General features: G+C 38.6%; 1 protein-coding gene across 1 annotated transcript in view; it reads left to right on the top strand.

The window, feature by feature from the left end:
* The window catches only part of Vta1 (vesicle trafficking 1), a 52,865-nt gene that overhangs the window by 24,099 nt on the left and 5,648 nt on the right, over positions 1-23,118 (top strand). Inside the window, exons 5-7 of the mRNA XM_021174648.2 lie at positions 6,694-6,802; positions 14,584-14,760; positions 19,881-19,967. Coding sequence (XP_021030307.1) covers positions 6,694-6,802; positions 14,584-14,760; positions 19,881-19,967 — 373 coding nt within the window. The remainder of the gene's footprint in view (positions 1-6,693; positions 6,803-14,583; positions 14,761-19,880; positions 19,968-23,118) is intronic.

Raw genomic sequence — 23,118 nt, 5'->3', positions numbered from 1 at the left:
TCGACTCTATAATGTATATACTTAACATTTGTACATCTCAAATTATATATCTTATTGCAAAAGTTTCATTATCGAACTATTTCTAGACTTATTTGGAGTGGTTATCCAGCAGCTTACTCTGCTTTTGAGCAAATGGGTAAATAAAGAGGGAAGCAGGTCTGTCACTGGAAGACATTAGCCCAAGAAGAGAGAGGCGGGTGGATTGTATTGCAAAATTAAAGGATCTTAATTCATGCTTCTGAATATATTGGTTTCTATTATAATATTTGTGCATATGTATACATAGTATGATTTATGTATGTAGTTAGCAAGTTTTCCTGAGTACATATTTACACTGGGTATGTAATATGTGCAAAAACATATACAACCCAGTTCCTATTTCTCAATTTCAAGACAGTCTAACAACAATGAAGACCAAGAAGCAGAGAACACCCTGAGTACCTGATTTGTTTTTGAATACCAGTCTTTTCTAACATGAACCAGTGTTCTTATACCAATGACTGAATGATAATTCAGGTCACAAAAATACTGCATTAGGTTGGACCTTCTTGTGCTAACAAGTTATAATGTGTGGGCATAATTGAGAAACCTAGCAGCCTCCTTAAAAGGACCCTGTTGTCTATATAAAGACTTAAAGTGAGCCTGGCACACACCTATGATACTGCACTTCGGAGTTGAGGTAGGAAGATTATAAGTTAGAGGCCACCCTAAGCTGTGTTGAGACCCTATCTCTGGATGGATAGGTGAGTGGGTGGGTGGGTGTGTGGATGGATGTATGAGATAGAAAGAGACAAAAAATTGGAGCATCAGTGCAAGTCTGATAGTGATAGACACTAACCTATGTTTACAAATCAATGGATGCATAGTGCTAAATATAATAAAACAAGTGATGGAAGAAAAGTTCTTTATAGTACTAGACTCTGTTAAGTATCTTCCCTCAGATTAGTTAATATCTTCAAAGGGAAAAACAGTAAATTCAAAAGGAAGAATATGGACTTTTTAACCAGGATGTGAAACCTGCCATCCCTAGTATTGAAGCACCTAGAGGATCCTATTCAGTATTAAATAGTCTATAACATTGCTGCTTAAACTGCATAACATGAAGCAAGCATGAAGAAACAGCCAACAGTTCTAATCAATACACAGTTTATAACTGCTAACGATTTTTATGTTAGGGTCAGAAAAAAATAGCCTTTATAGATTGAAATTAAATAGACATGATTACTATGATTACTAAATATGACTAAATAATGCAGCTTCTTAGATTCGACCTCTGCTGTGTAGAGAAATGACTGCAGAAGACATTGTTGGCTCAGTTGACAAGGTGTTGTGACTATAAACCACACAGTACTGTTGTGTATGAGTATTCCTGATCGTAATTTCTGCTGTATATGAGATTATCTTCTGTCTGAAGGAACAAAAGATAGGAAGACAGTATCTTAAACAGTTGGAAGATGATTACAAGATATGTGGAGTATCTTGACTAGATATAATGTATCTACATGATATAGTATATACTGTTATTAAAACTTTCCTATAAGTTTAGTAAAACTATAGTATTCAATAGTTAACTTTGCTGTGAAAGACTTTGTTTGGAAATCTAACTTAAATGTACATTCCAGTGCTATAATAATAGAGTAGTTAAATCCAAATATGTAGATTGAATTGTCATTATTTTTTGTATTAAAATTTTGCTTTCCTCTTCAAAATCTTGTTTTGTGAGATTATGGTAGCTTTATGCAACTATAAAACTCTTGTCTAAAGCTGTCAAGAAATATATATAATAAGTAATTATAAGTACTCTAGCATACAGTTGTTATTATGCTTCTTTCTCAAGTATTTCTTACTATATTTTATTGCTCCTGGCATTATATAGAACACCTCTTGTTTGTATGATACATCATAAGGACCAAAGGTAAACATGCTGCAGGCACTAAGAGATTATTACTCTTTTTTTTTTTTGAACTTCTATTCATAACTTGGGGATTTCATAAATATTCTCAATACTATCTACTGAAACCTGTCAGAGTATGTATTCAAGTTTAATAAATTTATATTTATTAACACAAAAAGTGTACTGCCATATTTCAACGATTTTTAAATGTGGTTTCTTGATGCCCAGCTTGAGGATTGTTACAGTAGTTGATAGAAGGAATGAATTCCAAGTGTATCAAGTGATTCTTTCACACATTGCTTGGTACCTTTTCTGGACAGTAGCAGTGCAGCCCGGACTGGGAATCACTTTCCTGAAAGACATCAAATGATAGCTCTAATTGAGAAACTGAAGGTAGAAGTAAGAATTGGCAAGTAAATTGATTCAGTGAAGGCCTTGCTGAGAATCAGGCTGTATTTTAGCAAGCCTGGAAGCTGTAAGAGAAAATCCCAGGGTCCAGGAGGAGGCAAATGATGCGGGACCCATGCTTTCTCACCAAGTGCTGTCATGATTCTGAAGCTACTGTTAGCTACTCTTCCCTGGGCTGGAGGTAGCAAGGGCGATACTGCGACTGAATTGAAAATAAAAAAAGGAAGATAGTAGAGGATAAGATGAGGAGGGGAATTCAGACTTAGTTGATAAAAATTGTCTTTATTGACACAGTTGCTGTTTTCAGTATAGCAGACCAGGATTGAATAGGGAAAGCAGACATTGAATAATCAATATTAGAGGCTGCTTGCTCAGACCAGAATTAGTAGTGGAGGGCATGACTGTAAGCAGTCATATTGTGATTGTATGCCTGTCATAGACCGATAGAATTGGATGATGTCCACATGCCTGAGAGCTTAGCCGTGAGCGGCTATCAAGAATGGTGTTGCATGCCATGTGTGGTAACATATAACAAAACCCAGCACTCAGGAGGCAAAGGCCAAAGGATCAAGAGTTCAAGGCCAACCTAGTTTAAGTTTAGTACTCAGAAAAACAGCAAAATTAAAAAAGAATTGTCATGAGAAGGAACAAACTTAGTGAGGGCATCAGAAATGGAGCTGAACATTAAGACTCTAAAAGTGTAGAGTAGTGGCTTATTGCCAGTTGGAATACAGCATTGAGGTGTGTGAGATCATTATAAGTTTATTAATTTAGAACTATAAGGAACTTATTTCTTCTAATATGAAAATATTCTATAATAAAACAATAGGGAGGATTGGGGAATGGGGTGGGGGTGGCATGTAAGGAAGGCTACAAGCCTACAAGTGAAATGTTGGGTTAGACGGTTTAGTATTGAGGGGTTTGGAAGAGGTTTGAACAGAAGTTGTAAATTGGGGACGATGTTGTATGTCGTTAAAACCATCATGGACCAAGGCAAATATTATAAAGAAAACGTTTAAATTGGTGTTAGCTTACAGTTTCAAAAGTTTAGTCCATTATCGTCATGGCAGGAAGCAGACAGGCATGGTGCTAAACAGCTCAAAGCTTTATATCAGGCAATAGCACAAAGAAAATGCAAACCTGGACCTGGCCACCCTAAGCTACAAACCTCCTCCAACAAGGGCATGTCTCCTAATCCTTTCAAATAGTTTATGCCTGGGGACTAAGCATGCAAACATGGGTCCCGGGTGCCAGTCTCCTCATTCAAACCACCACACTGGATAAGAGAGTGGAGGCTAAGTGGGAAAGGAAGGATATCTAAGAGCTAGGTGGTGGCAGTCTAGGCCTTGCATAACAAGAACAAGCAAGGACTTACTGCAGTGTCATCAGGGTAAAAAGAAAATGAGGAAGCCTAGAGATCCAGTAAAACAAGTGCAAATGGAGATGAAAGCAGTGGGAGGGACAGAGCTTGTCTCAGGGTCCAGAAAGCAGTGTCTAGTGAGGGCGAGCACAGAAATGCTCAGAAATATCTGACCTTGATAACAGCAGTTAGCATGAGTGATGAGGATATTTGTAATGTCAGATCTAGTAAGTTCAAGACAAAAAGTCAAGAAGGAAGAATTAAAGGCAAGTCAGTGGAGCTTTCCCGAGTGAAGCTGAATGTGCTGAAAATAGACTATATTGGCTTTTTCAAGTTGGCACCTTTGGCACTAATGTGGTTTTTGTTTTTAAATAAGTCTCTTTTCATTCCTTGTGTGCACGTAGTTCAAGACCACCTGAGCCAGCTTTGTGTTTTCCCTCCCAGTCCAGGCACAGAGGGCGAGTGCAGGCAATGAACTGAGAACGCAGTGGGAACCTTTGCGTCTGCTGCTGACCCTACCAGCTAACATTTGCCATTGTCAGTGATTTTCATCAATTCAGTTACAAAACAGGAACTTGGGGCCAGGGCAAAAGTAAAAGCTCCTTTTACAATTCCTGTTTCCCAGAAAGGATGTCTTCCTCAGCCAAAGGGAGCGACTGGATTTTACAGCTATTGACATCTTACTCGCCTCTTTAAATGCAGTGTATCATCAGTGTTGGTTATTTTTACTTCAACAGTATGAAATGTGCATTGACTCGTTAAGCACTGCCAGAAATATCTGCGAGATATTATTTATGCCAAGGTTTTGGAAAATAGGGAATAAAAACAAAGTTTTTTCTTTATATGCTATGGGGAATCTTTATATAATTATAAAATAAACCCTCTTAAGCTTAAACTAATATTTTCATAAAACTTAACATATTTAGTAAAGGTACCCAGAAGGGTTTAAACTTCTCACAATATGAAGCTAGGAGTGAATCTTATAGTCATATATATACTAAATCTACACACAAGGTTAACTTCTATAAAATCCAATTCATGTTTTTGCAGGTTTCCTTTTTTTTTTTTTACTACAGCTGTTATCTTAAACATGCATTAAGTAATTGACCTTCAAAAGTCATTTCCCTGTAGTTCTTCTGTTTGCATCTGAATTGCAAATTGTATCATGGTCATGATTGTTGTAGCTTACAAAATCATTTCTAATAATGTACCTGGCTTTATTACTAAAATATCATCACTATTGATAGCTCTGTAATGATGAAATGAATCAATCCTAAAGGAAAAGGTGAAGAAATAATGCTGTGGGTTTGGATAAGGCCTCTCCAAATATCCAGGTTTTAGAATGCTCATTTCCTCACATCCAGTACATGGAAATGGTAGGACCTTGTAGAACTATTTTAGGCCATTGAAAACACGTCCACCAAGGATACTGTGGGACCTGGCCTTTCTCTCTTGTTTCTTGATGGTAAAGTATGTGGTGTCCCTCTCCAGTAGAAACTATCAGTAGAACTTTGATGCCAGTTACTGTTGGCCTTCGTGTTGGAGTATATGTAATGTTTGTGCTGTCTCCTTCATCCTGTCTCTCTCAGCAGTTAGCATAGTGTCTGCCGTGAGAAGATGACAAATAATTATTAACTTCCTGCAAGCCAGGGATGAGCCTGGAGGAGAGGAGACATTAGACTACACAGTGACGGTAGTAGGAAAGGGAGAGCAGAGCATCGTGAGGAACAGTGCCTCTCTGGATTGCAGGCAATGGCATGGATGAGACTGAAGCAGAGATGTGAATGGGGAAAGCTTTGAGTGCCATACCAAAGTGTGGTTTTGTTCACCTGGTCCTATAATGCCTCAGACTTAGAGGAAGAAAAGTATAACTTGCTTGCTCTACAAGGTGGTTGTGAGGACCAAACAGGAAAATATATAGAAGTGTTTTATAATATAGGGAGTGGTATATAGTGTTTGGCAAAAACTTGTTTTGGGTTTCTCTTATCCACCTCATTCATGATCTTCTTACCCAAAACAGACTGATTTTCTACTCATCCCGATGTCTCTTTATTTCCACCTCTCTGATGACACAGACCTTTCTTTCTCCCCAGTCTCTCCTGCCCTTCTCTACACCTTTTTATGTCATGTTTGTCTTGGAAGACCAAACCAAAGTAATGTTTCTACTCCAGGGTTTAATGTACTGCTGTCAGGTTTGACAAGGGGAGGCTGGGAATGACCTCTGAGCTTGCCAAAGAGGAGTAGGTTATTGGTGACATCAAAAAGAACAAAAGCTCCTGTGACAAGGTACAGAGCATGCCACCAAAGGTATAAAGGGGTAGTGTGTGTGACTGGACAGGCAAGCAAGCAAGCAAGCAAGCACACAGGCCAGTGAGCTAGACAAAAAAACGGTGAGTGTGGACAGCTGCTTTGAAAAGCTAGTTAAAGAAATGGAGCAGAATGCGGTCACACCTGGGGAGACAGGGAGGAGGGAAACCAGTCTTTGGGCTGAAGCAGGAAAGCGCTCCAGGCTCCTTAGTTGAGTGGTGTTTTGGGTTCCTCTTTAGACAACAGAATGAGATTCTCTGCCACCCCTGCTTAAGAACTGAGGTGGTCAAATCAAGAACTTAGGTAATACATGACAACATAGAAATTAAAATTAACCACCATATTATTTTTATCGTGTAAGTCTTATTTTCAGTTTCAAGGATATATATATATATATATATATATATATATAGAACCATTATCGGTTTCTTTTATATTTTATCTTAAAATTTCATTTAACCAATTTCTCTAGGTACCCAAGAGTTAGAAATTTTGCTGGCAAGACACACATATGCGTCCCTTGCAGACTTTGTGATGTGATGTGATGTGATAGTGTTCTAGTGAACATACCTTCTCATGGCGTTTGCCAGTTCCTAACCACTCAAGAATGAGCAATAGAATATAGACGACCAGACTCTTAGAAGGGTGGCTTAGGACGTGTTAAGTACTTCTCTTTTTTAATTTTACCGTGGTCTAATGGTGCTGCAAATATATTCCCTTTTAGAATGTGAAACATAGAAAGTATGCAAGGTGGAAGGCAACATATATTCATAACTGCTTAAAGAATGGGGAGACTCCTCAAGCAGGCCCTGTTGGAATAGAGGAAGAGAATGGTATGTATATATTAATCCTAAGTTTTAGTAGTCTTTAGTAGAAATGTTTTAGTAGAATCTTAAGTTTTCAGAGATTTCAAAGTTTTCAGAAGGTCCTAGCATTTTTTTTCATCTATAGTAATTAAAAAACCAGGAATTTAGGGACAAGTAAGATTAAGGCTTTCCATGTTCTGTCTGTTTGTGTTAGCTAAGCGGCTTGGCTGACTCCTATATCTGCCTAGATTTCATCCCTGCATAGGAAAGTTCCCAAACTCCAAAGAATATTGTCTTAGTGCTATGATATTTTTATGTATTTATTTGATTTGTCGTGTATTGGCAGGAGAAGGGGGTAATACTTTAGGCTTGTGAATTTCATATACTTGTAGATGTTCAGTTCTGCTGTTACAATGGAGAAGTGACTGGGCAGTGAGCAGACAGGTATATGTGGTTATGTTCAGTATCATGTTACAGAGCATACAAAAGTGGGAAGTGGAGTTCTCACTTTCATATACTCATCTTCCTAGGGCCTACCAAGACTCAGAGAGTAAATACATTAGCTTTTGTTTAGCTTTACAGACATCATCATTTTATGAATTTTCAAACAGATAGGATAAATGGATGAATGGATGGATGGATGGATACATGCACACATAGATAGAGCCTCTGTTTTTCCCATACAGTTTATAAAATAGTGTTTTACCCTTGACTTATGAAAAAAAAAAAAGAAAACTATCTACAGGAGATTTTTGACATTATTACATAGTAAGTTGGTTTATAATATTTAATAATGAAAAATATAAACATCTTTATCTTTACTTGTCTTGTCAGTTAATATGGGATAAAAAAAAGAAAGGAGAAAATGTTTCTCACTTTAAAAAAATATTAGACATATAGTCAATAACTTAAAATAAAATAAATTAGAAGAGAATAGCACTATTCTCTGAACTGAGTAAAGTCCGAATGATCCTTGCTTTATGAAGTGATTTGGGAACATGTGTGGAGATCATCATTTATTATAGGATCATTAAGCTTCTTAAAGGATTAGGTAATATATACTTTAAGCTTGTGAATTTCATATCTAGTATGTTCAGTAAGCAAACAGGTATATGTGTTTATGTTCAGTATCTTGTTAGCTAGTCTAACTTACTTTCTCATTGTATTGAATAGGGTGATGAGACTTTCCAACTTTGAAATAACTTTTCATTGTGACTAAATCTCACTTGTCATGATGTTTTTTATTACATAAGTGAATTCCATTCATTGCTATTATTGTAATTATGTTTGCACTGATGATATTTATAACTAGAATTGACCTAGATTTTTTTTTAAGAGGATTAAAATGTTATACATATGGACTGCCTCAGGAACACTGTATCCCCAGCTTCAGATCTAGTTCTTCAGGCCTCTGTGGCCACCTACACTACTGGGACATATATGACACAGACTCATGTACAGATAAATAAATATACTTTGTAAATAAAACTTGAAATTTTCTCGTCCATTTTTTTTTTATTCTTTGGAACAGTTTAAATAGGCTGGCAATTATCTGCTCTTTTAATTTTCTGTGTAGCTGGGTGTGGTGGCATTGCCTATCATTTAATTCTACCACACTGGAAAACTGAGACTAAAGGATTTCTCTGAGCAGAAGACAGACTGACAGGTTTATATAGCCAGATATTACCTCTAGAAAATTAAATAAACAAAAAAGTGTGTGTGTGTTGGGGGTGGGGGGGTGAAATCCTCTTTGACACTATTCTTTGACATTATTCTTACTAGGACTACCTAGTAAATAGATTTACACTAATGAAATAAATACTTTTTTTCAACTCATTTTATTAACCTCCAGATGTAAATGTGGTCCTCCCATTAACTCTAAGTTATAGTTCTCTACAAAGAGAAGCATACCTGTACAAGGTTGCATGTATGTATCAACTGACAAATGTGACAAAGATGCTGAGCTTCTGTGGCTCCAGGGAACATTGCGGGAGGTGGGGCAGAAAGAATGTAAGACCCAGAATACCAGGAAGTTGCTATGAAACAGTCCCACCTAGAAAGGGCTACATAAAGAAAACCAGAACATGGCATGTTAATGAAGAAGAGGGAAAATTTTGCAGAGTGTTACCCCTTAGACAGGAAAGTACAGGTAGGTAATGACTGCTGTGGTGGGTTGGATATGCTTGATCCATAGGAAGTGGTACTCTTAGGAGGTGTGGCCATGTTCAAAAAAATGTGTCACTATCAGGGTGGGCTTTGGAGGTCTCCTTTTATGCTCCAACTCTGCCTACTGAAGAAGAGTACTTCCTCCTAGCTTCGTGAGGATGCCAGTCTGTCCTGGTTGCCTTCAGATCAAGGTACAGAACTCTCAGCACCATATCTACCAGCATGCCGCCATGCTTCCTGCTAGGAAGATAAAGGACTAAACCTCTGAAACTATAAACCAGCCCTAGGTAACCTTTCTAGGAGTTGCCTTGGTCATGATATCTCTTCATAGCAATTGAAACCCTAACCAAGACAGAAGTTGGTACCAGGGACTAGGGCATTGCTGTGTTAGGTCTGACCATGTTTTTGTTTGTAGGAATGTATTTTGGGGGGACTTGAATTTTAAAAATTTGTGAAATACTTTAAGTGGGACTTAATGGGCATAATTCCTAGAAGGAATTTGGAAGACATTGGTGCTGAGAGTGATTTGACCTCTGGAGACCGTTCTTAATGATTTTTGATGAAGAATGTTGCTTTTGCCCTTGTCTGAAGAGTCTACCTGAGACTAAAGTAAAGAAATTTATATTAATTGTATTGACAAAGGAAGTCTCAAAGAAAGCCCAGCATAGACTTAGCCCTTTGGTTTACTCTCATGAAGAGCATTTGATCAAGCATAGCAAGCTTAGAAAGGAAAAATACAAAATGTATGGTTCAAAGTAAAGGGGCACAAAGAGGTAGAATGAAACCAAATCCTATTCTTAGGGCAAGCTCCCACCCAGCTAAACTTGAGGGGGGGGGAGGAAGAGGAAGAGGAGGAGGAAGAAGAAGAAGAAGAAGAAGAAGAAGAAGAAGAAGAAGAAGAAGAAGAAGAAGAAGAAGAAGAAGAAGAAGAAAAGGAGGAGGAGGAAGAAGAGGAGGAGAAGGGGAGGGGAGGGAAGGAGAGAGGAATGAATGAATGAATGAATGAGAATGTTAGGCTTTATTATAACCTAGTTGTTTTCATTTGTATATAAGATGTATCAAATTGACAAGGAATAGTTATGCCTGTTCTTGGTTTTCAACCTGATTAATATCTATAATGAAAGGTTAGGTCAAGACATGTTGGTATATGCCTTTAATCCAAGAGACAGAGGCAAGCAGATCTCTTGAGTTCAAGGCCAGCCTGAGACAGAGCAAGTTCTAAGTAGAGAAAAGCTTAAGTCCAGGCATGCTGTTACATGCCTTTAATCCCAGCATTCATAAGACAGAGGCATGCAGATCTCTCAGCTCAAGGTTAATCTAAAGAACAGGTTCCAGGACAGCCAAGCTTAGGCAATAAATTAGAAAACAGAAAGGTGGTGATGATGTAATCTAAGAGAGACATGTTCCAGCTCCAGCAAGCAGCAGAACTTGGGAGTTTTGGTCACAGGCTTCTGGCTTCAGATTCAAGAATAGTAGGGACTACTGGGCCAATTGATGCTGGTTAGCTGGAACTAAGAAATTAGCAGTGATTAAGAGACCAGCATCATTGAGGTGAAATCTTGTGGAGTGTTTTCTGAGAGTACAGAGAATCTGTGTTCCAGAGATAATCAAGGTTGTACTTCATGCATCAGCTGGACTTGGTAAGGTGTAAGAATCACCTATGGAGAGTAGCTAAGGCTTGGTTGGCACTGTGAGAGACCAGAGACTGCCATTGGTGAAGGTGCAGCCTCAGTTGCAGTTGACGGCTCAGGACTGAAGGGGCCATGCAAAGTTGAAGTTTGACAAAATGAAGGGAGCCTGTGAGAGGCAGTTGGTAAAGACTAGTTGCAATGGAAGACCCCAGTGTATTGGAGCTGCCAGTACCATGGAATGACCGCCGAGAACAGCAACAGCAGTGGAGTGGAATCAATCAGAGCCTAAAAGGCAGAGGAAGTGACCCAAGCCTTTGGAGGAGCCCAGAAGATCATGTGTGGATCCCAGACATTTGAACAAGTAGCTGTGAAGTTGAAGTTGCCTTGGCTACCCCAAGATATTAGATATGTCAGAGTTGTGGGATACCCATCAAGGAAAATTTGCTAACATGGAGTGGAACTAACCTAAGTGACAGCAGTCAACAAGAATGGAAAGGAGTTGGAGATCTGAAGTTGGAGACCTTGACATAGGACATGGAGACATAGAATTTGGAGTTTAACCAGCTGGTTTTGATCTTGCTTTGGTCAAGTATTTCCTGCCTATGATATTCTGGAATGGTAATATATATCCTCTGCCATATGTTGGAAGTATCTGAGCTGCTTTTTTATTTTGATTTTGTAGGGGATTATAGTTAAAGAGATTACATGAATCTCAGAAGAAACTTTGAACTTTGGGCTTTTAAAAATTGATGAGTCTGTGATTCACTGTGGGGATTTTGGACGTTGGACTAAATGTATTTTTGCATTATGCTTTGGCTAATTATAGCATCAATAGGCTCATGTGTTTGAACAAGCCTCTTGGGGGCTAGGAAATGGAATATAGTGGTTTGAATATGCTTGACCCATCTGGAGTGGTATTTTAAGGAGGTGTGGCCTTGTTGGAGGAAGTGTGTCACTGTGGGGGTGGGCTTTGGAGGTCTCCAATGCTTAGACTCTACCTGCTAAAGAAGAGAGCTTCCTCCTAGCATCCTTTGGACATGATTCTCTCCTCATTGACTTTGAATCATGATGCAAAACTCTCAGCTCCTCCTCTAGCACCATGTGTGCCTACATACTACCATGCTTCCTAATATGATTGTAATAGACTAAACCTGCTCTGATGAAATGTTTCCCTCTCTAGGAGTTGCCTTGGCCATGGTGTGTCTTTAAAGCAATGGAAATCCTAACTAAGACAACTGTTGACAGAATTAATCTCTTGCAGGGATGAGCCTATCATTGATTCAGTGCAAAGTGGTCAGCCCTGTTGAAAATTCTGTATTTTCTTCAGTATGTATTTTTGGCATTTTTGTCAAAAATAGGTGTGTGGGCTTTGGGACCTTATTTCTGGGTTTTCAGTTCATTTCGATTGACCAATGACTGTCTATCTCCTTCTCCCCCCCCCCCCCCTTTTTCTCTGTTTTCCTAATATTATGCTGTTTTATTACTAAAGTTCCACAATACAATCTGAAATGTGTAGTAGTGATATTTCCAGCAGTTCATTTATTATTCAGTTATTTTAACTATCCTGAGGTTTTTGTGTTTGCATATAAAGTTGAAGGTCATTCTTCTTGTTGTTGTTTAGTTTCTGTGAAGCATTGTGTTGGAATTTCAATGAAGATTTTTCTTAAATGTGTAAATTATATTTGGTAGGATAGTCATGTTCACAATATTAATCCTACCAATCCATGAGCATGGGAGATGTTTCCATCTTCTGTTATGTTCAGTTTCTTTTTTCAGTGTCTTAAAGTTTATTTCATACAAGTCTTATACTTGTTTGGGTAGTTATCCCAGTATATTTTGGGGTGCTATTGTAAAAGATACTGTTACCTTGATTTTTTTTCCTCAGCCTAATTATCATTGGTGTATAGGAATATTACTGATTTTTGTGTTGACTTTTTTTAAATCCTGCTACTTTGCTCAAAGTATTTATCAGCTGTAGAAGGTTCCTAGTGGAGTCTCTATCATCTTTTATGCATACAATTGTATCTGCAAACAAGGATACTTTGCCTTCTTCCTCATTTATATCCTTTTCTCTCCTTCATTTGCATTATTGCTCCAGCAAAACTTCAGGTACTTTATTGAATAGGAAAATAAAGAATATTCTTGTCTTGTTCCTGATTTAGTGGAAGTGCTTTGAGTTTCTCTCCATTTAAGTTGATGCTGGATATGAACTTGTAGTTATCTTACTATATTTAAATATGTCCCTTTTATCCCTAGCCTCACAGTACCTCTACCATGAAGGGATCTTATGTTTTGGTAAAGGCCTTTTTGCATATAATGAAATGATGTGTTTTGGTCTTTCAGTCTTGTTTATAATATAGTTTACACTTATGGACTTATATATGTTGTTTGAATATGTGTGTGTATATGTATGTATCTCAGGATGAAGCAAACTTGATCATGGTGGATAATCCCTCTTAAATTCAGTTTGCATGTATTTTATTGAGAATTTTTATTTTGAGTGTGTGGCTTTGGCATTAGTTTAATAATGGCTTTATAAAAAGAGTTTGGAAATGTTCTTTCAGTATCAGTTCTATGGAATAATTTGAGGAAATCTGATGTTAGTGGATCTTTAAGTTACTAGTATGAGATGTCTTCACTTTTTTGATGTAGCATTTTGTGCTATGAATTTGCCTCTTAGAACTGCCTACATTGTTCCCTTAAGTTTGCAAATGATCAATTTTCATTTTCATTTAACTCTAAAGTATTTTTAATTTCCTACTTCATTACTATCCTGACCCAATTTACATTCACTAGTGAGTTAGCTTCCATAACATTTTATACTTTCTGCTATTTCTTCTGTTGTTAATATCCAACTTTAGTCCATGGTAGCCAAATAGGATTCAGTTCTTCTAGTCCAAGCTGCTGAAAAGAAAGTGTGCTCTGTAGTGTTGGGGTATAATGCTCTGTAGATGTCTGTTAGGTCCATTTGATTTATGATGTTACTAAACTGTAGCATGTCTCTCTTTCATTTTGTCTGGATGGTCTATCTGTTGATAAGAGATTGGGAGTTGGTTTCCCAATATCAATGTGTGAGGGTCAGTATGTAATTTGAGAGGTAGTATGTTTCTTTTATGAAATAAGATACCCTTGTGTTTTGTGTGTAAATATTTAGAATTGTAATATCCTCCTGGTGGGTTTTTCCTTTAAAGAATATGTAGTGTCCTTCCCTATCTCTTCTTGTTAGTTTTGGTTTGAAGTCTGTCTTACCAGATATTAAAATGGCTATATGTTATTGTTAAGAAAAGGATTTCAGTATATTTGAAGTATTGATATATTCACAAATTGTCTAGAAAAGTGCTTATCTCAATGTAGTGATTTGATTTATTTTTTTAAATAATTTACATTAAAGGTGTATATAATTAGACAAATACTCGGAAATTTGATAGAAAGCAAAATATTGCATTTTAAAATTTCATAGATCTAACTTTGTTATTTTAAATTACAAACTGAAGGTAGCTCTCTCCATAAGTATACTGTCAAATTTTAACTGTCTCATGTTTGTTTTCAAAGTCAGCTAATGATATTATTTTAAAAGTGTAACTTTCCAAATATATTGAAGTATATGATCACCTATTATAGATATGTGAATTAAAATTTCAGTTTTAAACTTTGTTTATTAATCTTTGAATAATAGTAATAAATAATCATTTAATAGCCTACATATAGCAGATAGGGAATAAAAGACAATTATCAAAAAACAGTCCATTTTTGATGGCACAAATGTGATCTATTTTACCAAAAATGTCCTAAGTTTTCATTTGAAATTTGTTTGGTTTATAGAAATAAACGTATGTGTAAAGAATGTATAGACCTGGTGGACACTGTCCGAAAGAAATGGTATTCATTGTCAGCCACAAACTTTTTAAAAGATTAAAAATTTAAAAATGTAACAATGATTTTAAAAAATAGCCTGCTTATTAGCTACATATAGGTGGAATTGCTTCAACATTTTCCATGTGTTATATACAGATGTTGAAGAAAATGAAGATGTTGGCGCAACCTCTCTGCCCACTCAGCCTCCTCAGCCATCATCATCTTCAGCATACGACCCAAGCAACTTGGCACCAGGCAGCTACAGTGGCATACAGATTCCTCCAGGTGCACATGCTCCAGCTAATACCCCTGCAGAAGTGCCACACAGCACAGGTATGAACACAGTACTCTGTTCCCATTTTCATAAAAACTGCAGAGTTCTGAAGCTGCACATAGCTTAATGAGTAAGAGCACCCTCCACAATTATGAGGACCTAAATTCTGGTCCCAACACCCACATGAAAAGCTGGCCATGACCACATACACAGCTATAACCCCAGCATTTGGAAGTGAATTGACAAGAACATTGCTGAGGCTTGCTAGCTGGATCCAGGCTTTTTGAGATATCTTACCTTAAAGGAAGACAGAGAATAGCAGAACACAGGAGATCTATTGTCCTTCTCTGTCCTCAGCACACAGCCATTCATACACACTGCATATACATAGACCACATACAAGCACCATATCCACATATATGCATACACTGCATATGCTCACACTTACGCCACACTCAGGCTTACACACACAAAATGTTTTTAGGAAGGAACTCCACTGATACTTGGTCCACATAATGATGTCGACTATTGCTATGACACTGCGCCCTCACATCTTGGGCTTTTATTTGCCAGCCTCACTTCATCAAAACCTTTTAGATCATCTTGTATGGGTTTCATAATTAGTTAGAAATTATTTTCACCATTAAAATAGCAACTACATTTTTTCCTCCCATTTTAAAACTTAATGTTTTCTGTATATTGTTAATATATTGCTTTTATTATTGACGAAACTGATTGTTTTATCCCCAGTCTTTGTTTAGTGTTATTCATCTGGCTTACAGGCTCTAGGGTATGTGTCATGACATAGCTAGTTCAGTCAGTGTGAATTTGTTTTGTACATATATTTCATAAAACACTGTTTTAAATATTTTATAGTCTTTGGAAACATTCGTCGTTTCTAATCTAGAGTGCTTAAGCAAGACCAGCTACCCCAGTGAATCTGCTGGAGGGCAATTCTGGTCAGCACACACCTGACAGAGTAAACACTGGCATTCTTTCAGAAGCAGCGTGCCGTGCATTTGAACCAGACCCCAGTGTCTTCTGGTTCCCACTAGACTATGAACCTTCCAGAGCCCACCTGGCATCTACCTCCCTCACCCTGTGTTTTTTTCTCTCTAGGATGAAGTTAGTATCATGCCTATTTTTCATGCTTAATTATTAAAAGAGAGGAAAGCATAAAATTGACTGGTACTTAGACATGACACAAAAATAAGCATTCTACAGATTCATGTCTTTTCCTTTTTTTCCTGTTCTGCCATCTGTGCCAGAGAGACAGAGCTGTCTGTGACAAGTTAATGAGCATTCAGAATTATTTTGTGAATCAAGACAAACGTCATATGTCAGTGTAGAAGTTTGGAAAGATTACCTGAAAGGTACTTCTGTAGAAACGGATGTGAACGCAGCTCTGGAGTAAAGTTACTCACCCTGGATCCATACGGACCTGGTGTGTGTGTGTGTGAGACGACAAACCACACTTTCAGTTGGAGGACTGTTTAATTGACCTATATGAGATTAACATTTTGTATAGTGGAAGCATTAAAATCTTGATAGCTTCGTGTGGCCACACTGATAGTCAGAACTTATTGTTGAGAATATTCATGGCAATGATAAATATTAGAAGGTGGACTCTAGGAAGTGTTCTAGTATGCACAGTGCATTTTGATCTGTCTGGCTAACTGAGACATGTGCCAGTTGTGTGTTCAGTCTCCCTCTCCCTGTTCATATGTGTTTAAATGTAGCATATTTTTATAACCTGATTACCCCTTCTTGCCTCCTCTTTCATTCATCAAAGAAGCAAATACAAGTAAAGGCTTCTAAGAAGCATACTCAATGAAGAACCGGGATTTGAACTCAAGACTCTGGCTCCATTGAGTTAGTTAGGAAAGTGCCCCCTCCTGTCTGTGTCCCTTGTGTGTGATCCTTGGAAGACAAGAATCTATAAACCTTTTCAAATCCAAACCTGCTTTCTCAGTGACATGCCTCTATTTAGTTCTCAATTTTTGATGCCAGATCTCCTCTTAGCTCCATTTCTGTTTTTTCTGTTACATTTACTCACTTGGTAGCTGTCAAATAAAAGAAAGCAATAACATTTTTAGTTTATAAACATAACAGATGTTTCCCCTCTTGTTCCCTTTAAGAGTGATTTACCTTCTCTCATGTAGTAGGTCCAGGATACACTTTTATCAAAGGGAAATCCTTCAGATAGCTGAAAAGAATAGTGTGTACTCATTTACAAGCTTTAGTTCTTCCACAGAAAAGCAGTGGGTGCAAGGAGGGCAGTAGTGCTTGTTTGGCAGGGTTTGCCCCTGTGCCTAACCACTGAGCAGAGAGCACATGGAGATATTAATAATGTTCACTACGTCTCTTGAAACTCAAAATGTGTGCTTCTTGTAGGCTATATCACAAAGGGCCTTAGCAGAGAAGTAAACTCGATAAAAATGGTACAACTGTTATTACTGCCAGCCTTTTTTTTTTTTTTCCAGAGACAGAGTCTTACTATGTAGCCCTGGCTGGTCTAGAACTCTCTATGTAGATAATCTGGCCCCTAACTCACATTTGTCCTCCTGTCTCTCTCTCAGGAGTACTAGGATTAAAGGTGTACACTACCACACCCAGCCGCTGCTAGTCTTTTGACCTCTCACCTACTACACTGCAAACCTGAGCTTTGTGAGGAACTGGAGGGAGAAGGCGTTACGCTCTTGGATTCTGTGAGGTGTCATCTGCTTGTTGACAGCCTGGCTATGTTTTTCTCTCAGTGCCATTTCCCCTGGTTACCTGGAGGATCAGTCATATCCGTTCTCATACTTTCTTACCTTTGCTTCTGGTGGTCGTTTTAGGTTAGTGTAGCTGTGTCTTCCTACCTTTGCTGGGCCTCTTAACTCCACTCCATTTCAAGGCTCTGTTGGAAGCTGGGAGACAATCTTCCTTAGCTTCCTAATCAACTCTTACGTCTCCCTACTCAAGAATTTCTATGCCAGTTGGCCAGTAGAACAAGATATTACTTATCAAAAACTGTTAGTGTGTTCTTGAGCATGTTTAAATGTCTTCTATGCTGCATAACTGTGGCCCAGAAGTTACTTTCTGACACAGCATTTTATTACTGAGTAACGTAAAGGACTTAGTGTGCAAACTCCCTGCTGTCTTCCAGGAGTGCCACTGTAAAAGGATCACCTCACTCCAGCATACTACAGTCTAAAAGTTGCAATCATTGTGTAGATTGCCCAGAGTGTCCTACCCAAATCCAGAACAGAAAAAAAAAAAAAAAATAGATTAGAGCACCTAGTGGATAAAGGTGTAACCTAAAAAACATTACCAACTTACCAGGTATTTTTGAGCTTATGTCATCCCAGTATTCTAGGCTCCTGCTGTCGGCAAAAGGCCTTCAAGACAAACAGGAAGAGATATGTCCAGACTATCCTGCCTCGGGCATGGATGACAGCTGAATGACTAGACATAACTTAGTAAGACTCATATAGCCTTTTAAAGCCTTATTCACATGAACTATTGCAGGGGAACTGAGCAGCCTCTGTGAATCCTACTGTGTTCTTAATGCAGCTTGTTCATAGGGTTTGTACACATAATTACTCAAAAGTTACCATAGACTGCTGGCCAGAAAGTGTGCCCTCCCATGAAGGACTCTGTTGAAAGATGTAATCTATGGATGAGTATGAGTTGCTGGGGAAGGAGCGCTGTTACCTGCTTGGAGGATTTGCACAGCCATGTGCAGCCACTTAAGATATGGCGGCTGAGAAGCCCTCCTAGGCTTCACAAACAGTCCCTCTCAGATCTCCTGACTTTCTCACATTCCTCTTTCAGTTTGTTTTGTTTTGATGTCTTTTGAGACAGAGTCTCACTGTGTGGCCCTGGTTGACCTAAAACTGAAAGAGATCTTCCTGCCTCTGCCTCCCAAATGCAGGGATTAAAGGCATGCACCACCATGACCTGCTTCTTAACATCCTTTTTAATGTTAACTTGGTATGTGCTTTTAAAGGTTTGTTTGGAAAAGTATGTCAAATGCTAATTGCTTAATATTCTTTGTTAGCACTCATCAAAATTAAGCAAAAACTCACCGAATTGTGCAGCATAAATTTCATGTCTCCTGGCCTTTCAGTTATAGGTGCGTCCAGAGTAGTTCTGTATGTCGTTTCTTTAAAAGCTGGGTTGTTTTTTAAATAGTGCTTTAAAAAATAGAAAAGAAGGAGCATTGTAAAGTCATTAAAAAGAAAACAAGGATTGGATTGTTAATCTGGAATTACAGCTGCTAAGACATGAACAGCAAAGCAGACAGAGGTATACTACATAGAACTTATTTTATTTGCAAGACACATGCATACAGAATTTTGAGTTTTCAGAGATCACTTGGCTTCTGGAATTAGTCAGCTTGTCTTTATATACTTTCCCTGCTGATGAATCAGTACAGTCTTTTGTACGATTTCAGTGCATTTTACTAATGTTTTTTAGCTGACTAATAGTCTGTACCTGGAGCATAGCACTAGATATGAGATATGATATGAGAGCTTTGACAAGTCTTAACAGAAAGTCAAGCTAATCACTCATTTACCTGTAAAAATACCACCTTAAAAATACATTAGCTGGATAATTCCAGCATTCAACTTCACGCAGTTATGAACTGTATTTTTCTGCTGACTTAAATCACAATTATGTCTCTTTGACCTCAGGGTACTTAGAGGCTAAGAGATTAGAAGATAGGAAGGGAGTCTCTTCCTTTAAAGATACGTGGCAAGCTTGAATTAAGAAGCAGTTGACCACTTGGTCATATCTGTGGAAGTAATATGATATGGGATGAGCAGCTCATTGTTATGTTTATAAATATGAGGATATGTATATATATTACTTATACATCCATATATGTAATATGTAACAACAATGAAAAAGAAACAGTGGATTTCAGAGAGAGTAAGAGAGTGCATAGGAAGGGTTAGAGGGAGGGAAATGATTTAGTTAAATCTTAATTTCAAAGAATAAAAAAAATTGACCCACTAGTCATGAAGCTTAACACTCATATTTTCCAGTTTGTAAAATAAGTTCAAATTAATGCACCAGAATCAAGGTTTCAAGAAAATGTTGAGATAGTGAAATAATTGCCAACCCTTGACTGCTTTCCTGATATTTAATTGGGGAATGAAGCACTTTGCGTATCTCTGGTTTTGATTCCCAGGTGTAACGAGTAATGCCGTCCAGCCTAGTCCACAGACTGTCCCAGCTGCTCCAGCCGTTGATCCTGACCTGTACACAGCTTCCCAGGGTGAGTCAGCTGGCTGGCTGGAGGCTGCATTGTGTCTCTCCTTATTTGGGGTGGTGTTTGTAACTGTTCCTTGAGTATCTAGGTTATTGAAAACAAGCTTTTTTCACTGTGTCTGCTAGAATGTCATGGGAACCAGGATTCTGTAAGTTAGTCCCAGGGACCCAGATCCAAAGATATTCCATTCTCCTTTTCTCTCTTTCTCCCTCTCTCCCTCTCTCCTCTCTCCTCTCTCCCTCTCCTCTGTCTCTCTCTGTCTCTGTCTCTGTCTCTCTCTCTCTCTCTCTCTCTGTCTGTGTCTCTCTCTCTCCTTACCCTGACTGTTCTCTCTTTTTTGTTTCTGTACTTTTGTTTCTCTTGTTTGTCCTATACTGGATGTAATGACACTGATGTCTAGCCACAAGTACTGTGGAAGCTTATCGTTACTTTGCTTCAGCTCAGAACCACTATGTATTGTCTTTTATTTCCTTTCTACTTTTCTGCCTCTGGTTAAATTTGAGATATATCTTAACTTTTCATTCAGAGTTTAACTCTTCTTATGGCTCATGTAAAACCAAAGAATGGCCTTAACATAAACACATATACCAAGTAACAGAATAGTTTTCAGGGAAATTATCTTAGATCTATGCATCTCAAGTTAACCTATTCTAAACAAAGGAGCCAAAAAACACATTGGAGAAAGGCACCTCTTAGGTAATCAATGCTGGGGAATGTGGATATCTTACAAAAGGTTAATGTCATCCCTTCCTATCTCCTATAAGAAATCAAACCAAGATTGTTAGAAGACAAGACTTAACATTTGGGAATTATTGGAGCAAAACAGAGGAAGTGCTTAGTAGATGCTGATAGACCAGTGACTTTATATCTGATGACTCCTAAAGGACAGAAAATTAAAGCCAAAGTTGACAAACAGTATTAACTCAAAGGGAAAACCATCCGCAGTGAAGTGACAGCCCTTAGGATGGGGAACATATTTCCTAACTAGTCAACTGTTAAGCTAAGTAAAAATAAAACAGGGATGAAGTCATTTAGATGGAGAACAAAAAACTTCAAAAACTTTTATTCAAAATAACCACATGTCCAAATGTAGAAAGGGAGTCATACCCCTTGATGTTTATCCAAAGAGGTGGAGAACCTGACCACACAAACCGCTGTACCCACTTGTTGATGCCATCCTTATTCAGAAACTGAGAAACAGCCAAGATCTCTATCACTAATAAAGGGATAAAGTGAGGGCCACAAGCCTCTTCCGGTCAGAAAAGCACCGGGTAGCTAGGGCGCAGGGTCGGCTGACACTTGCCAGCTACCCACAACACCCACCACAGGATCTTAAGACTTCTGGTGAGTGGAACACAGCTTCTGCTCCAATCCAATTGCACGCAGGACCTGAGACTGCATTAGTTAGGGAAGCAGAAAACCGGCCTGAGTAGGACCACAGGCCTCTTCCGGCTGGACCAGCACCGGGTACCACCAGCTACCCACGACCCCCGCCACAGGATTTTGAGACTGCTGGTGAGTGGAACACAGCTTCTGCTCCAATCTTTAAACAGTGACAACGACAACAACTAACCCCAGAGATTACCAGATGGCGAAAGGTAAACGTAATAATCTTACTAACAGAAACCAAGACCACTCACCATCATCAGAACCCAGCACTCGCACTTCGCCCAGTCCAGGGCACCCCAACACACCGGAAAAGATAGACACGGATCTAAAAGCATATCTCCTGATGATGGTACAGGACTTCAAGAAGGACTTTAATAACACACTTAAAGAAATACAAAGGAACACTGGTAAACAGGTAGAAGACAGTAAAGAGGAAGCACAAAAATCCCTTAAAGAATTACAGGAGAACACTGCTAAAGAGTTACAAATCCTTAAAGAAAAACAGGATAACATAATCAAACAGGTAGAAGTCCTTAATGAAAAACAGGAAAACACATCCAAACAGATGATGGAAATGAACAAAACCATACTAGACCTAAAAAGGGAAGTAGACACAATAAAGAAAACCCAAAATGAGGCAACACTGGAGATAGAAACCCTAGGAAAGAAATCTGGAACCATAGATACGAGCATCAGCGGAAAAAGCATTTGACAAGATGGGGCTCAGAACTGAACAAAGAATTCTCACCTGAGGAATACCGAATGGCAGAGAAGCACCTGAAAAAATGTTCAACATCCTTAATCATCAGGGAAATGCAAATCAAAACAACCCTGAGATTCCACCTCACACCAGTCAGAATGGCTAAGATCAAAAATTCAGGTGACAGCAGATGCTGGCGAGGATGTGGAGAAAGAGGAACACTCCTCCATTGTTGGTGGGATTGCAAGCTTGTACAACCACTCTGGAAATCAGTCTGGCGGTTCCTCAGAAAATTGGACATAGTACTACCGGAGGATCCAGCAATACCTCTCCTGGGCATATATCCAAAAGATGTCCCAACCGGTAAAAAGGACACATGCTCCACTATGTTCATAGCAGCCCTATTTATAATAGCCAGAAGCTGGAAAGAACCCAGATGTCCCTCAACAGAGGAATGGATACAGAAATTATGGTACATTTACACAATGGAGTACTACTCAGCTATTAAAAAGAATGAATTTATGAAATTCCTAGCCAAATGGATGGACCTGGAGGGCATCATCTTGAGTGAAGTAACACAATCACAAAAGAACTCACACAATATGTATTCACTGATAAGTGGATATTAGCCCAAAACTTAGGATACCCAAGATATAAGATACAATTTGCTAAACGCATGAAACTCAAGAAGAATGAAGACCAAAGTGTGGACACTGTGCCCCTTCTTAGAATTGGGAACAAAACCCCAAGGGAAGGAGTTACAGAGACAAAGTTCGTAGCTGTGATGAAAGGATGGACCATTTAGAGACTGCCGTATCCAGGGATCCATCCCATAATCAGCTTCTAAACACTGACACCATTGCATACACTAGCAAGATTTTGCTGAAAGGACCCAAATATAGCTGTCTCTTCTGAGATGATTCCGGGGCAAACACAGGAGTGGATGTTCACAGTCAGCTATTGGATGTATCACAGGGCTCCCAATGGAGAAGCTAGAGAAAGTACCCAAGGAGCTAAAGGGATCTGCAACCCTATTGTTGGCACAACATGATGTACTAACCAGAACCC

The sequence above is a fragment of the Mus caroli genome, unplaced genomic scaffold (genome assembly GCF_978045245.1).
Source record: "Mus caroli unplaced genomic scaffold, Mus_caroli_1 scaffold_9, whole genome shotgun sequence".
NCBI lineage: Eukaryota > Metazoa > Chordata > Mammalia > Rodentia > Muridae > Mus > Mus caroli.
This window is presented reverse-complemented; position numbering and strand designations above follow the sequence as displayed.